At 34.1% G+C, this 17,713-nt stretch overlaps 1 protein-coding gene across 2 annotated transcripts in view; it reads left to right on the top strand.

The window, feature by feature from the left end:
• The first annotated feature begins 2,994 nt into the window (after nt 1–2,994).
• Nucleotides 2,995–17,713, top strand: part of Mybl1 (MYB proto-oncogene like 1) — a 37,007-nt gene continuing 22,288 nt past the window's right edge. For both annotated transcript variants that reach the window (XM_026410030.2, XM_026410029.2), the window contains exons 1-5: nt 2,995–3,014; nt 12,431–12,536; nt 12,856–12,927; nt 15,078–15,170; nt 17,119–17,339. In XM_026410030.2, the coding sequence (XP_026265815.1) occupies nt 2,995–3,014; nt 12,431–12,536; nt 12,856–12,927; nt 15,078–15,170; nt 17,119–17,339 (512 nt within the window). The remainder of the gene's footprint in view (nt 3,015–12,430; nt 12,537–12,855; nt 12,928–15,077; nt 15,171–17,118; nt 17,340–17,713) is intronic.

Genomic DNA, 17,713 nt, shown 5'->3' with positions numbered 1-17,713 from the left:
TGTCATTATATTTATCATAGAGTAGAAAAAAATTTTTATATGAGTTCTTTAAAGGTAAAACAGTTTTCAAAGAAATTTCCAACACTTGCCTTTAGCACCTGTTTCCCTTTGATAATCAGTTCTCTCTATGCCTTGAAGGTAAGATCAGTGGGAAGTCTTGAAAGTCATTAATAGACTAGTCAAAACCAATTTTTAGTTGAGTAAAAGTAAGAAAGAATGTCCCTTAATGCATTTCCAGGTTTTGGTGATTACAAATAAAGTCACCATAAACTTTTTCAAAGTGTCTGAACCATTTGCATTCCTATTAGCAATGCATGACAGATATATTTGTTTCAGCAAATTTCATATTCACCAATACTTATATAGTCAGTTTCTTATTCTAAAATATATGTATCTCATTGTGGTTTCAATTTGCATTTTTCTCATGATTTAATGAGGTGAAGTATATTTTCATGTGCTTGTCACTTATATATCCTCTTTGGTGAAGTATTTGTTTAAATCTTTTGCCTACTTTTTCAGTTGCTTCTCTTTTCTCATGCTTGAGTTTTTTTTTTTTTTTTTTTTGGTACCTGGGATGAACTCAGGGGCCCTCTGAGTTGCTTAGCACTTCACTTTTGCTGAGGCTGGCTTTGAACTCCTCATCCTCCTGCCTCAGCCTCCCAAGCCACTGGGAATACAGGTGAGCACCACCCTGCTTGGCTCATGCTTGAGTTTTGAGAGTTCTTTATGTACTCTGAATAAAACTTTTAAGTATGTGTCATGTTACAGAAAAACCCCAATTCATAAATGAGACATTTGAGAATGTTTAGTTAGGTGACTATGAACTAATTCCACTGTCTTGAGTTTTATAACTGATTTAAATGATTTTTCAACGTTTATGTGAGAGATTGTTTTCTCTATCTGTAAAATGAGGGGAAGTTTTACTGTCAAATCAAAAATACTTGTCTGAAAGCTCGATAAAGATATTCTGTATATTAAAAAAAAAAATGACTAGCCCAAAACACAGCAGAGGCTCTGCTTTCGGTTAGAATGCAAGCAGAGAAATGTACCACCCAGGAATAAACATGAAAACACTGAATCCAAATGACATTTGGAATCTAATGAAATTTAGAAACTGATTTCTAAATTAGTTTAAGTGACTCAGCAACCCTGTATGGAAAGAATTGAAAGAAAATCTGCTTTACCTTCCCATAATATATACCTTGAAAAAAAGGAACTATAGAAAAGATCTGTTTGACAGTGAAGCATGCAAGCTCCTTTTAATTCATATTTGCACCTGCATCTCTGATTTGCAAAAGATGTGTAAATTTCAAAACAGAAAAATGTCAAGTTTGTTACAATATGAACATGTGGTTCAGTGCTCTATGCAGTAGAGCATGTTGCCTTGCAAATTTGGATTCTTAACTGGTTCTGATCGTTACTGTAGTTAATCTACTTGAACTGAGCAATTCTTAGTTTAAACTGGACCTAAAATCTCTAGTAGCTGCAACTGCTTGAAGCTCCTCTGGTACAGTACGCCCTTCCTCCCGACTCTCATGCAAAAGGTCACCTTCTAAGATTGACTAATGTACTCATTTGTGTGGGCGAAATTTCCAGTCCACTCCTATCTTCCTGAATAGTTCTCCAGGCTCAGAACTCCTCCACCGCACAAATCAGTTATTTCTTGCAGAGCTAGGTACAGGATTAACCACCTCGAGGACCAGCAGCAGGCATGGATCATTTCCTTTTCCCGCTACAAAGCACGTCTCCAGCTAAAAATGTTTTTCATTTGTAACATTTCTGTTAATTCTTGAGGAAAATAAGTTATAGTTCGTTTCCTGCCACAGAATCTTCCCCTGTTTCATAGCTATGATGTCTGGGTAAAAATAGCTCATTTTTTTGCTTAAAAAATAACGGCTGGGGCTGGGGTTGTGGCTCAGTGGTAGAGTGCTCACCTAGCCATGTGAGGCAGAAGTTCGATCCTCAGCACCACATAAAAATAAACAAAAATAATAGCAGACGGAGTTTAAAATAAAAAAAAATAATAACGACTGCGCAAATTTTATAGTTAGATTTGTTTCAAATACGAAGACCGCGCCTCCTAACTAGTAAGGCGGGATATACCCAAGGAGTGAGGGACTGTGGTGGAGAGAAGCCTGCAGAGACGTTCGCCTGTCAGGCCCAGGGTCCGCCCAAACCCCAAGGGCAAGGTCCGCCTCACCCCGGGAAGTTTGGGGCGGCGGGATCAGTCCAGCTGCGGCTTCCGGACCTGCTTCTCTGAGAGCGCAAGAACTCGCTTTCCCAGCAGGCCCCGCGCGGGCCCGGCGACCTGCCTCCTCGTGGTGCGGCTCTCGGCGCGTTCCGGGTCCTGTCACAGCGCAGCCCGCGAGCCCCGCCTGCGGCCCTTCCCCCTGGCTCCACGCTCCTTCCCCGACTCCCGCGAGTTCCAGTCCCAGCTTCCAGCTCCCCAACCCCGCCCTCAGTCGCGCGCGCGCTCCCCGCCCCGCCCCCGCCCCCCCGCGTGCAGCCGTCACAGCCAATGAGGTTTAGGGCCGCGTGCGCAGATTCAAACGGCGGCTCTTGAGGGAGGCTGGGCGCGAGATTCGGCGGTGCGGACAAAACCCTGCAGGAGGCTGCGAGCGCTGCAGAGCTGCTCACTGCGGGGAGAGGGCGGGGGTCGGCGCCCGCGGCGGAGCCGCGCCTGGACCGCAGCGAGGAGGCTGAGAAGCGGCGGGAGGGGCCAGCGGAGGGCGGGAGCGCGCCTCCTGACATGTTGGGGGTATCCCTGACCGGGCCGGGCCGGGGCTAGGAGCGGCGCCCGGGCCGGGGGCGGGTCGCGGTCCGCCCCTGTGTCCCTCCGTCCTGTCCTGCCGAGGACCTGCGTTCCGCACTCGGCCGCCTCGGGGAAAGAGCGAGGGAAGAGGCGGGAGGGTCGGGGAGAAGGAGCATTCGCCTGAGGCTGGAGGAGGCTGACCTGCGTCCCCGCCCAGCCCGCGCCTATGCGGTACTTGAAGGATGGCGAAGAGGTCGCGCAGGTGGGTGACATCCCTTTCGCCCAGGCCTATCGGCACAGTCTCCGTTCCGATTCTCTTTCTTTTCTGGTTGTCCCCACACCAGACCCTCCCCAGTCGGAGCAGAGGTTTTCCTTTTCGCTGCCATACAGCGTATTCATCCCCGTTGGCTGAAGCGCAGCCGCGACGTGTGGAGAGTGGGGGACTAGTGTGTTTAAGACGCAGAAAGTAACACATACTCAGGTTGCTCCTTTGAGTTGATTGTTCCCATAGCGCACGTCTAGATTCCTAATCTCTCACATTCACTTCTTGGAGGGAGGTTTCTTCCCAGGTAAGTCTGTGCACTCTTGGGGAATATTCTACGCAGGTAAAAGTGGTTGTGTCCTGCTGGATGACTTGAAAAAGGGGTTCTCTTTTCTGAATTACAGTGCCAGTTAAAACAGGAATTCCGTGACAAACCAGGGCGGGCATCCCTCTGCCAACTTTGCTACCTTGAAAGGTTATGGAAAATCCTCTGAGGAATAGCTGAGGAAAGAGTCTTTTTGATCTTTTCTGTTATTACCATTCTCATGTTCTGAGCATTATGTATATATTCTTAATATCGTCTGCTGGGAGATGTCACACTGTTACTACCAGGAGCTTGGTCTTAAAACAATGTGTTTTATACACTTAATATTTTGAGTGTCCATGTTTGATTCTTACTTTACCTAGGTGTTGCACAGAGGTGTAGGGCACATCTTTTTTTTTGGGGGGGGGGTGTTGAAACATGTGCTAGACTGAATGTATGCATTTAAGTCTTATTTATATACTAAGAAGTAGTTACTCCTGAATTGGAGTAATCCCTGAAATCAGAAAAATCTGAAGTGCCTTTTCAGTATTATAAATAAACCTGAAAAAATGTTTGGCAGAATTTCCAAATATTGTTATTTATTTATATCCAGAGACTCAGTCTTATCTAGAGTTGTGTTTCCTGAAATTTAGTACCAGGAATCATTTATAGAAGATTTGAGTTAAAATTGGCAATAACTACACAAGTTCTTTGTTTTATTAATATATTAAGCATCTGCTGTAAGATGGTTCTGCAGAAATCAGCACAAAATATGTTATTATTAGCTTATTATTTATACTGCAGTATAAGACAAACCCTTGAGGTGGAACAAATGTGTACACACACACACACACCCCTAATCCCTTTATGAAGAGCTTCTCAACCATGGCACTATTGACATTTTGGGTCGAATGATTTTTTGTAGTGGGATGTTCAGCAGCATCCTTGTCCTCTGGTCAATAGAAACCCCAAATGCCCCACTTCTCACAGCCATGACAATCAAAAGTGCCTCTGGACATTGCTAAATGTCTTTTTTTTTTTTTTTTTTTTTTGATGGTGGGAGAGGGTAAAATCATTAGGTTAGAACTACTAGTCCAGAAATTCAAGAACTCAATTAAGCTTTCCATCTTCAGGAGATAGACAAATTGACAGCTCCTATAATTATGTTTGTGGAAGTACCGGCTTAAGCCTTTTGAATTTTTGAATCTAAAAAATATTTAAAAATAACTTTATTATGCAAAGTGAAAGTGAACATGCCAATTACAGAAATTTATTTGTAGATGATGTGTATCATTATCTACTTAACATTGATATTAATCTTATTTGAAACAGTTTCTAGTCTAATTCTGTTATCAGCATTTAGCTAAAGTTATAGACATGTTTAAATATCAAAACCCTCTCCTTCCAGTTGGTTTTTTGTCTTTTCTTCATTTCATAGTTGTGTATGCTCCATAATAGTATACCAGAAGGGAGAAATTATTTAATGGTATCTTGTCTGTATAAATTATTTTCTTTTATTGATAGTATTGTAAGCTTGAGATCTAATTATTGATTGTATTGTTGGCTTTTATTCCTTCTCAGCTGTGTAATTTAATTGAAACATAGAATGATTTATATAGTTATATGTCTGGGATAATTAAGCATGCTGAAATGAAACTACACCCCCCCCCCCAGGGAGTATACAGATAGAGGATGCAGTGAGAAATTATCATCTCTGAATGGTGCATTTCTTGGGTCTTTATAGTTGAGTGAGTTTCATGCTCTAAACTGTATTTCTTATATATGTAATATGATTCTGTGTCTTAGAAGATAATGGAATGTGAAATGTTTTGAAGAAGAAATAATCTGTTCATCAAAGTCCACTCTTTTGGCTAAGAATCTTTTAATATATATGAATTCAATGTATAGTAGAAAGAGAAAGGAAATCAGTTATTTCAAGTTGTACTTTCAGATCTCCAGTATATAACCATTTAAGAATTTGAATGAAAACTATACTTTGTTGTGTAAAAGTTTTTGCATAAGTATAGGCATAAATCCTATAATATACTTTTTCTGTGTGATCTGAAAAAAACACCTAAAAGTAGAAAACCAAATGGTACCTCAAGTGTGAAACAGCTGAAGAATGTTGGCTCTTTTGATCTTTTGTAATAGCTGTAGAATCTGTTATTGAAATTTACATAAAGGAAAAGGCTTTTTTAGTATTGAGACTTAAAATAGTTTTAGATCTCACTGGGGGTTTTAATGACATAATTTACAGGCAACACTAAAATTGGTATATCTATTATTGACTTATCTATTATTTACTTAATTTTTAAGAATATTTCTGCAATAATTTTAGTTTTTTAAAACTAGTTCTACCATTAAAAATAAACTTTAAGAAAATTATGCAAGGGAGCTACTGGGGAATGAAATTAACCAAATCATGTTATGAACATATGTATATATAATAACAAAGCCCACTATTATGTATAATTATAATATACCAATAAAAAGTATCTAAATTTAAAAGATCATTTTTGTAATCCCAACTACTTGGGAGGCTGAAGCAGAAGGATTGTGACTTCAAGGCCAGCTTGGGTAATGTAGTGAGAACCTGTCTAAAAACACACCAACCTACAAAGCCTATTCACTAGTAACATATTATGGTATTTATACTTGAAATGATAAATGAGTATACTAAACTGAAAAGGTGAAAGCCAGCATTTACTTTGCAAGATTTTATTTTTCATTGGTTGTGCATAGCAATTTTTTATGTTATCTGTAGCTAATATGTGGGGGTAAAATTTTAACAAAATATGGGAAATGATTTTTTAATCAGGTGTGCATTAACTGGAGATGTTGCTTTAGGAAAACAGATAAACTTTGCCCTCCATTTTTATCTTTTAATATAGGGAATATGGATTTTATGGTCTATAAGGTGGCCCTTGCTTAAATGTATAATCTATTTTGACAGTCTTTTGTAATAATTTTTTTTCTCATTTAAGGCAGTGCATACTCTAAAAGAATCAAATAGAAATGTTCTTTTGTTTATGGATTGCTAGGCAGAACATTCTTTAGCATTTTAGTTAATTGGTAATTGTCAAAATTTATGTGGGGTCAAATTTGTCTTACTCTAATGTTACTTTGCACAGTCCAGATTTGGAAATAAATATTCATGTATGCAGTACATCACATTAACCACTGGGTGGCCTAATTTCACTTTTAAAATCAACCTGGTAAAATTTTATTCCTTGAATGCAGTGGACTTAAAAGTAAATGCTCAGTTACCATTTCACCAAAAAGTATAATAAAGATATATTTTTTGCTTATGATAAAGATTTCATACCTGAGGCAGTTTGTGATTAAAAATGTGATTGAGGGGCTGGGTTGTAGCTCAGTGGTAAAGTGTTTGCCTAACATGCATGAGGCATTGGGTTTGATCCAAAATGTACTACATAAAAATAAACAAAGGCATTCTGTCCATCTACAACTACAAAAAATTTTTTTAAAAAATGTGATCGAGTTGAAGCAAATTTACTACAGCAGATTCTATGGAACTACTGATATTTCTCTAATTTCAAACCATTAGTTACTTTTTCAATAAAAATAAATTTTGAAAAATTTTCAAATTCTTCCTTTGGCTACCTCATTTTACTGTTTTTTTTATTTGTGTGTGTATGTATGTGGTATAATTGTTGTCCTTTAAAATCAAACTTCTCCCAAATGTTTTATCTTAATATCATCAACTGAGGATAGTTTGTGTATTATTTCATGGGTAAAGACATGACTACACATCCTATTTGCTTACATTTCTAAGATGTAAAGTTATGCTTAATCATTTTCCTGGCTTGATGTGTTGTAGAATTTTTAATGCTGCTTTTTGTTGTTTCATAATTACCTTGATCACTTTGTTCATTCATAATTTACAAAACTATTTTCATATGAATATAGTAGTTGGTTATATATTAGGCATTTATAGAATAAATATTTTCTTCAACTTAAAAAAAGGAAACTGGCAAAATAATTCAGGAAACCAGGTCTTAGACTGGAGAAATATTTTGCTCTGTGACTGGAGAAATAATTTAACTTCTTTTGCTATCTTGATTAATCCCATTAGCCTAGAAATGGTTCATTTATTTAATTACATAGTAGGCAGCTCAATTTCATTGAATTATATTACCAAAACCTATTACTACAGTACAGAAATGCCAAAAGATGGCATAACAAATAGAAAAATAGAGCAGATATGTTTTGATAATTTCTAACTATTATTGAGCAATGAGACTTTCATTTTTAAATGAATGTTGGTGAGGTTATTTGCAGAGATTTCCATTTTTTTCTTGATATATTATAGGCTTTCTTGGGCATCTTCCTATTGTTGTTAATGATGACACATTTTGGGGATCTTCTGTCACTCTTATTTGAAAGTTATATTCTTTTCAATAATCATTTAATATGTATAGAAATGGGTATGGTTCAATGGTAGAGTGCTTGCCTACCTTGCACAAGGCCCTGAGTTCAATCCCAGCTTCACCGCCCCCCACACACATGCACAATAATAACTTGATGCCAAAACTAAGAAGTAGGTCAGTTAGACTCTAGGAAAGTCCCAGTGGTAGAGAGGTGATTCTAAGAATTCTAATTTAATGTTCCCTCACAGTCACCGACTCAAAAAACCCAGCTTCCTGACACTGAATGGGCTATATAGCTCATTGTCTGAAACTTTTGACCATGTTGAATGTAAAATGTATAAATGAAACCTTATGTAAATGTAGAAATTTCTCACAAAGTATGTGGTTAAAAAATAGGGGGCTGAATTTTAAAGTTAAAATGAACAAGTTTTTAGGAATATTACTCCTTGATCACTGGTCTTTTTGACCAAAGTAACATTTTTGAACACATAGCCTTATGACATTTTGATAAGAACTTTAAGGTGGATTTTGTACAGATTAGATGTGATATAGATGCTTTTGTGAATATTCAAGACTATGTGGGCAAATTCCCAAATTAAAAATTGTTTTGACTTAGAAATAACCTATTTAAAAAAAAAACACTCAAGTATTCTGTTATGGAAGCTATTTGGATGTGAGGGGAGGGAGGGACAGGAGAACCTGTGACTAGCATGCCTGAGGGTTGTTTGGGGTGTAAGAAAGTGGTAATATTATTGGCATTTCTAGGAAAGATTAGGCAGCATAGGAGACACCCTCAAAGAACTCCTTCTGTACTGAATTTTTAAAAATGTTTGTTTCAGCAGGTTCTGCTTCTTAAAATTCTACCACTTGGAGGTGAATTTGGATTCTGAAAGTCCATTTTAACAAATGGGAATGCCTTCCACCTCCTCCTAGAGGTATTTTAATTTTTTTTTAAAATTTTTCTTTCTCATATCCCCTTTGAAATCACACCTGTATTGAGAAAGATGGAAGTTTTGGTTGGGTTTGAAGGGAATGAGATAATTTTGGAATATGATATAGCATTTGAGGAAGGTGGAAGGATAGGAAGGATTGCTCATTAATCTTACGAATATTTCAATGGCAGGTACTGAGCTTGATGGTCAGAGGTGAGCATGATAAACATGGCCTCTGTACTCTTGAGTTTACTGTTTGGTTGAGGAGGTTATGAGAAACATTAATAGAAGAAAGAGTAGATGCTCTGAGTAAACTGTAGTATGGAGCTTTATCTGATTTGGTAGCTTAGAAATTTATGAAGTCATTGGACCCTGAAGCACATCCAAATTAGCAGTTTGCTCTTGGGTAATGAGGTGACATTTCTGACAGTTGAAGATGGCTGCCAGTAGCAGGTATTTCCTTTAATTAACCGTGTGTTTTTGTTTTGTGCATAGTTAAACAAACAAACATGGGAGAAGGACTGGCAGATTATTGTTAAAAGAAAGATTGGCTTCAGGGAAGAGCACTAGAAAATTAAAGTGCTTTGAGATACAGAAATAGATAAAAAAAATCATAAATAAGAAAATAGGGGATCTTAATGTTTCCCCTGTTCAGATGTGAATAATTTTGATCCTTATCATGTTAAAGAAAAGGAATCAGGGAGAAGGGGGAGGCTATGGAAAGTTACTGGAGAGTAAAATTGGTCAAATAATGTTACATGCCTGTACCAATGCACCACAATGAAACTCCCACCATTCTATATTATTAATATGCACAACCAACAACAAAAAATTTTGTTCCTTTGGAATTTGAAAAGTCAGAGGAAATTAAAAGTTCCTGCAAAGATCTGTAAACAATTTACATTAAATCTAGGGCTTTATATTTCAATTTTGTAAGACTGAATGTAATATATTTAGATACTAGGCACTCACACGTTCTTAACTATATTACAGTAAGGTTAGACAAATCTTCAAACTTTTGTTGTTTGAAATCAGAATGAATTTTTGGAAAAGAGTTAAATCTAGTAAAGCAAAAATAATTTTGAATTCTGTTAGGTAATCAGATTATGAACATAATATAGGGCCACTTTTCTGTGTCAAGTGTTGAATGAGGTGTTCAATATATTTTCTCATTTAATTTTATCCCTAAAGCAACACTGGATTTATATGCATTTTGCAAATAAGTTTACTAAATTCTTGAGAGGTTAGTATGGTCTGGGTTACAGAAAAGTTAGAACTAAAGCCTTGTTCTGATTTCAAAATGCACTTGAGGTTTGTCTTTAGTATCTTCCAGCTGCCTAGTACTCTTTCCTGTGTTTTCAGTTTGTTATAGAAAAATGGTTATGTAATAGACTTAGAGATCAGCTATACCATATTCAGTGGACAGTCGTTAATAAGTTAACTTTTCTAACTCAAAATTTTATGTTCTGTGAAATGTCAATGATAATAATATTTCCTTTTTCTGGTTGTTGTAGTTTTAAGAGAGTCTCATGGGCTACCACAATGTCTGGTATTTAAAGTTTTAAATAAACCTTAGCTTTATTCAGTCCTCTGGATACTCCTTTAACTTAGTTTATTATAGAAGCTTGCCCTCTCTTTTTTGGCTTTATTCCTTAAAATTCATTTTTTCCCCCCACTTCATAAAAACTCAGATTCTGACTTTGGACTCTTCTTCACTATGTTAATTTTCCGTGGGACATCTCATGGCCTCAACTGTTCTTCGTATCTTGCCAATTGCCAATCTGTGTCTCTACTCTAGACCTTGTATCTGAACAGAAGATCCATGTGCTCATTGCCTTTTAGATCTGCTCTACCCAATAGTAAAAGATGAAAAAATTTACATGATCTGAAGAGACACCAGAATATTGCTTGACCCAATAGGATAGGTACTGGCAACATGTGGCTGTTGAGCAATTTTAACTGAATTGCAGTGTACTATAACTACAAAATACCAGATTTTGAAGACTTCAGTTAGCGAAAAGAATGTAATATTTCATTTATAATTTCTATTTTGATGATGTGTTGAAATGATTATGCTTATGATATACTGGGATAGATAATATTTATTAAAATTAATTGCAACCATTTCTCTTAAAAAATATGGGTACTAGAATATTACATATGTGGCTTGCGTTATATTTCTTTGGGGTAGTTATTTTCTAGACGTATCCCCCTGTGTATTTCTCAAGTACCTTGAAAACACCTAATCTAAACTGTAGTTACTTTCTCTCCCTCCTCCCAAAGTCGTATTTCTCCTACCTCTGTTCCCTTCCTTACAAAATAACTCTAGTTATATTCTCAAAGTGAGAAATTTTGTTATATTTGATTCCTCCTCCTTTCATGTCCCTCATAGCCCTAAGTTTCAAAAGTCTTTTATTTCTACATTTAAAATATTTGTCAGTTTCATGTACTTCTTTCCATTTACTATGGTATCTGGATTGGTCACTTTTGTGGATTCTGAATTTTTGACACATTTACCTCTCTTTTGCTCAAGAACAAAGTAGAATTCTTCTCTACTTTTTAATAGTACTTTTATGATTTTCATTTTAAAAATGTAAATATTTGTTTAATCTAAATTAATTTTATTGTAAAATAGGACTCTAGTTTTTAAAAATGACTGCCCAGTATTTTGATACCATTTATTGAAAAGTCTGTCTTTATCACATTGATTTGAAATGTTGCTGCTATAGCTTACTGAATTTTATATGGATTTTCTTTTTTGAATGTTCTCCTCTGTTACATTTATGTGTATCTCTATTCATGTGCCAGTACCATTTTTTTTATACTTATTGTTTCTCTACAGTATATTTTTACATATTGGGTAATGCTAATTCTCTTACTATTAATTTTTAGACCTTTCCTTTCTGTATAATAGAATCAGGGGCTGGGGTTGTAGCTTGGCGGTAGAATACTTGCCTAGCATGTGTGAGGCATTGGATTTGATCCTCAGCATGACACATGAATAAATAAAAAAAAGGCCCATTGACAACTAATATATATATATATTAAAAATAATAATAGAATTAGTTTGTTTAATGCCTCACCAAAGTCTACTGGTATTTTCATTTATTTTAAATTTATAAATTAATTCAGGGAGAATGGACAATCTCTATAATTCTGTTATCCAAGTACGTGGTCTAGATATTTTTCATTTGTTCCATTTTCTGTTTCATAAGAGTGCTTACCCTTTATCATACATTGATTTTATACATTAAGATTATTTCTAGATGTTTAGTCCTTTTGTCATTGATATTAGTAATGGATCACTTCTTCCATTGTGTCTTTGAACTGACTTTGGTTTGTATTTTACCATTCCCATTTGTCAGATGTAATAATTTCTTGCTTGGGTTATTATGAATATTACTAATTGGTGTTCCTTCTATTTCACCACAGTTGTGTCATTAATTTTTTTTCTAAAACACAAGATATTTGTTTTTTCTTCCCCATTAAAGCCATTTAGAGAATAAAGATCAAATAAAGAATAAAGGCCATTTTCTTAGAATGACATATAAAATCATGATTTGGCTCTTGGTGATATATACAGCCTTATCTATTTGGTGTCAGTAAGAATTGTAGCTCTTCCCCATTGTATGACTTAACTTTTTATACTTTAAATAATCTCATTAGGTGTATATTATTTAGTCTGAGTGGCTTCTTCATTCATACCTTCATATACAGGTTCGATGATTGAATTCACTAATTTAAATAAAATTCCTTATTTTAAAAATTGTGTGTTTTTTTTTTTAATAGTGAGGATGAGGATGATGACCTTCAGTATGCTGATCATGATTATGAAGTACCACAACAAAAAGGATTGAAAAAACTCTGGAACAGAGTAAAATGGACGAGAGATGAGGTAGTTATCTGGCAAGATTTCTTAATTTTGTACTTATATGTATAATAAATTAATACTATTGTAGTTATGGAAGATATTTAAAAACAAATGGAAAAGTTGTCCATAACTTGTACATTCTTTTTCTTCTGTCAGAGACATGAATACCTGTATTACTGATATTGGGGCTGACAGAAATAGTATGGAGGAACTTTTATGATAGTGGCTTTAGTCCTACAAATGGTCACCAGCTATGACTTGACAGAATGGAGAGTTGCCTGTGTTCAAAGGTTTAGGAAAAGGATGGGGGAAAGCTTTCTAATTTTTTAATCTGTTTTAATAGGATGATAAGTTGAAGAAATTGGTGGAACAACATGGAACAGATGATTGGACACTAATTGCTAGTCATCTTCAAGTAAGTGAAGTGTTAAATTATATATCTAACATGACTGATTTAGGACATTAGGTTATGTTTGCTATTTTTAAAAAATGTGTCTGCATATTTTATACTTAGGTTTCCTCTCTAAAAATATCCTTATTTTTCTGGTCTGCTTGTAGTTGGTTGCTAATGGCTTAGAGAGTCTGATTTTGTAGTACAGGTTGAGCATCCCTAATCCAAAAATCGGAAATCCAATTTCTTTAAAATCTAAAACTTTTTTGAGTGCCAACATGACACCATAAATAGAAAAATTTTCACACCTGATGTCATGTAATAGGTCACAGTAAAAATGCAGGTACACTAAAAATATTATGTAAAATTTTCTTCTAGTTATGTATAGAAGGTATGTATGAAACATATGTGATTTTGTGTTTAGATTTGAGTCCCATTGCAAGATGTCTCATTATGTATGAGCAAATATTCCAAACAAACAAAAAACCCTAAAGTACTTCTGGTCTCAAGCATTGCAGATAAGGGATACTCAACTTATAAAGATTTGTTCATGGACCAAAAGACTACCAAGACTACCAATATAAAACAAAAATAACATGAAGTTTGAGTATTGCTTTATAAATATTCATGATATTATGTTAAAATATTTTTAGAGAATTTAAATATTGAAATATTTTGATAGCTAATTAGTCAAATCAGGAAGAACTTGAAAAGTTTATCATCCAATTCCTAGATTTTAAAGTGTTACTGATTTTTAAAAAAATTATCTTTATTGTTCATCATACTAATATTCACATACTATTTGTTAGTATGTAATTTTATAACCTACAAAGTATATTTACATATACTTTTATTAACTTCCTAATATACTGTGGGTAGTTGGACAAAATACTCACATTTGAATTGACTACTTTGTTTCAGAAACCACATTATCTGTATTCTTTCTATGTTGTCATAATGCCTCTTAACATAACTTGAAAATTGAAATCAAATAATGTAAAGAATAAGTTTTGGAGTTAGTCTGAATTGTGTTCAAATGTTAGCTCTACTCACAAAAATTATTTAATTTCTTTGACCTTCAACTTTCCTATCTATAGTAGGTAGATAATACTACTCATTTCTAAGGTATTATTGTGAGAATTAGAAATAATGTATAAGAAATTCAGTGTAGTTCCTGACATTTACCAGGTGTTCAATAAATGGAAGCTAAATTAGAAAAATTATTTACATTAGCTTTATGTCCTTTAAGTATGTGTGTGCTGCAAGGACATATGAGAATAACCTGATTATTTTGAAGAAAGGAGTAGCCTTAAAATGATATACACATTGATATATACAAGCCATAACTGAAGAAGCTCAGTTTGAAAAAGAGTTATTTGAAGTCCATTGGCACAAAGCCATTGGCAGACAAAATATTTATATCTATCTCATTATATTTTTCCATGTTATCTGTAATCTTGTGTATGAACTAGTAACTTTGTAAACTATGAATCTATAATGAAATATTAGGTATTATTGTTATTTTCCTTATAATACATTATAGTTACTAGGTCATGAGAAGATTAAAATAAGGCTTCATTTATTAATCAATTTTGTGGTTTAAGATGTTTCTACATAAAGTTTTCTCATTCTGGCAAATTCATTTTCCTTTTAAGTGTTAACCAATTTAATTGAAATGTAATGGAGGTCTTCTGTACAGATATATTTAGTGTTTTCATAGTAACTTGGGGATCATTTATAAACATCCTTTTAATGCCAGACAGTAGTAAAGTCATGCCTTTAGGGTTTTTAAAAATTGTTTTATCTAGATTGGGGACTACTATGTTGTTTGAGTTCTTATGTCTGCTTTGTGTAGTTTTCTGCCTCTGGCCTTTTATTCCTCAATCCTTAATCTATTTCTGTATTAAGAGGATCTTGTGTAATACATGTGTTGTTTGCTGTATTATAAGACATAGTGTAAGATACATACTTTAATTTCAAATATATTGTCTTTATTTGTAATCTAAGTCCTGCTAATTTTAAAAAACAAAATTGGGGTATAGACATGAAAAATAAACATTACATGTCAACTATACTATTTTTGAAGACTTGTTCTTAAGAGCATGAGATATAAGTTTGGATTGACTTGCTTTCTGGAAGACAGTTGTTCAATAATATTTTCCAAATTCTTTTAGAACCGTTCTGATTTTCAGTGCCAACATCGATGGCAGAAAGTTTTAAATCCAGAATTGATAAAGGGTCCTTGGACTAAAGAAGAAGATCAGAGGGTAATGTGTTCATGTTTTTTTATGCTAACCTTATAGATGCACTAGCTTTTTCCCCTCACTAATTGGTAGTTTTAACACATAAAGTATGTATGTAAATCACTTGATTTTGTGCTCTAGAGGCTGTTTGCTAAGAATTGAATGTCAAGTACTTAAAATGTAGTTTTTTTTTTTTTTCTGAATTGGGTCAAGCCAAATTAATATATATAGCCCTTTGTTTCTGAGAGTTTGAAGAAGGAAAAATGCTTACTATGTGTTTAATTACCTTGTTTAAAGCTTGGTTTAGCAATATTTAGAATGTACTTTCCTGTCAAAATTGATTTACATATTAAAAATATTTTAATTTTATTTTTACATTTAACTTGAATTGTAAGGAAATCATTCTTATTTCTTCCTTTTGACCTTTAATGAAAACCAAAATTAGATATCAGGGCATGATATTTCCAAAGTATTTATAATTTAAAAACCAAGATCATTTGTTGTGCAATACAAGTTGGAGAAGAATAGAAGAATTTTTGACCCTGACTAGGAATTATTTTATGATCTTTAAGTCATGTAAGTTGCTAATATAGTTGGGGAGTTAGTATTCTTACTACTACATACAACAGTTTTAAAAGTTACTTTACTAGAATCTGATTTCCTTGATAACTGATGGCAAGTTTTAAAATGTGTGACCTTGTTTAAAAATACATTTAATAAATTCAGAATTTTATTTTTTAAAATATAGTAAATAGACACATATAGTGAAAATATTATTATATATTAAATTTAAATATATAAACTATTAATGATGTGATATTTGACAGTGAGGCAAAGTGGTGATGAGGTAAAGTAGTCTAGGAATAACTATTTTTACAATTTTTAGGTAAAATAAAAACAAACTTAAAATGTAGGGAAAATAATGCATAACCTGTATTTTTTTCAGTTTGAGAAAGGAAATGTGAAAAGCCAATAACTATAGTTACTTCCTGCTTCCAAATTGGTTTATTAGACTTTCTGTTTGATTTTTTTTAAGATATAAGAGTAGAAAATATACATGTTTCAATGTCTTTACTATTATTTCCTACTAAGTTTGTATAGAAGCAGTTTTACTTATGAGTCACTTTAATTAGACCTTTGGATTTTAGATAAGTTTGTAATCTGTTTAAACTTGTCAAATACTGAAGAATTTTTATTAATGAATTTATTTTTATAAATTGTTGTTGTAGCTTAAATTGTATGCATTTATTAAGATGTTATTCTTGGGCTGGGATTGTAGCTCAGTGGTAGAGCACTTGCCTAGCATGTGTGAGGACTGGGTTTGATTCTCAGCACCACGTATAAATAAATAAAATAAAGGTCCATTGACAATTAGAAAAAAAGAATAAGAAATTCTTCTTTAAAAAATTCTATTCTTTAAAAGAGAATAAAATCATGGCAGTAAATGGATGGAATTGGAGAATATAATGCTAAGCGAAGTAAGCCAATCCCAAAAGTCCAAAGGCCAAATTCTTTCTTTGATATGAGATGCTGACTTATAATGGTGATGGGAGGAATGGAGGAACTTTAGATAGGACAAAGGGGAGGGTGGGGAAGAGAGGGGGCAAAGGGATAGGAATGATGGTGGAATAGACATCATTGCCCTAAGTACATATATGAAGACATGAATGGTGTGAAAATACTTTGTATACAATCAGTGACTTGAAAAATTGTGCTCTACATGTGTAAAATGAAGTGAATTGCATTCTGCCATCATGTATAACAAATTTTTAGAATAAATAATTTTAAAAGATGCTATTCTTAATGTCTTTTTAAATTTATTTATTTTTATTTTAATTTTTTTTGTGGTGCTGGTGATTGAACCTAGGACTTCATGCATGCTAGGCAAAGTGCCTTACTACTAACAGATACCCCAACCCCAACTGTCTTGAGTTATGTTTTAAAATGCTTTTTTTAAAACTTTGCTTCTTAGGTTATTGAACTGGTTCAGAAATATGGACCAAAAAGGTGGTCTTTAATTGCAAAACATTTAAAAGGAAGAATAGGCAAGCAGTGTAGAGAAAGATGGCATAATCATCTGAATCCTGAGGTAAAGAAATCTTCCTGGACAGAAGAAGAAGACAGGATTATCTACGAAGCACATAAGCGGTTGGGAAATCGTTGGGCAGAAATTGCCAAACTGCTTCCTGGAAGGTGCTTATATAAATGTATATACATGTTTCTGTACTTAAACATGACCTTTATTACTTTACTATTAAATATATTTGCAAGAACCCCATGGCTTTTATTTATAATTAAAATTAGACTACATAATACAAGCATCCATTTGAGATCATTTGTAATAAATTCTGGAGTAAGGAATATTATTATTTTTATAATGAAAATTTATAGCAATAATTTCTACAATAAAATGATAGACATTTAGATTATGTAAACATTTAAGACATTCAAAAAGTCATGTTTACACATCAAGGCAGGCAGATCCTCCTTATACAAACTGTGTTGAAATGGAATCTGAATCAGAGATTTCTTTCATATTGGATACTATGTACAAAACCAAATAATGA

Source organism: Urocitellus parryii, chromosome 7, assembly GCF_045843805.1.
Source record: "Urocitellus parryii isolate mUroPar1 chromosome 7, mUroPar1.hap1, whole genome shotgun sequence".
Classification (NCBI taxonomy): Eukaryota; Metazoa; Chordata; class Mammalia; order Rodentia; family Sciuridae; genus Urocitellus; species Urocitellus parryii.
This window is presented reverse-complemented; position numbering and strand designations above follow the sequence as displayed.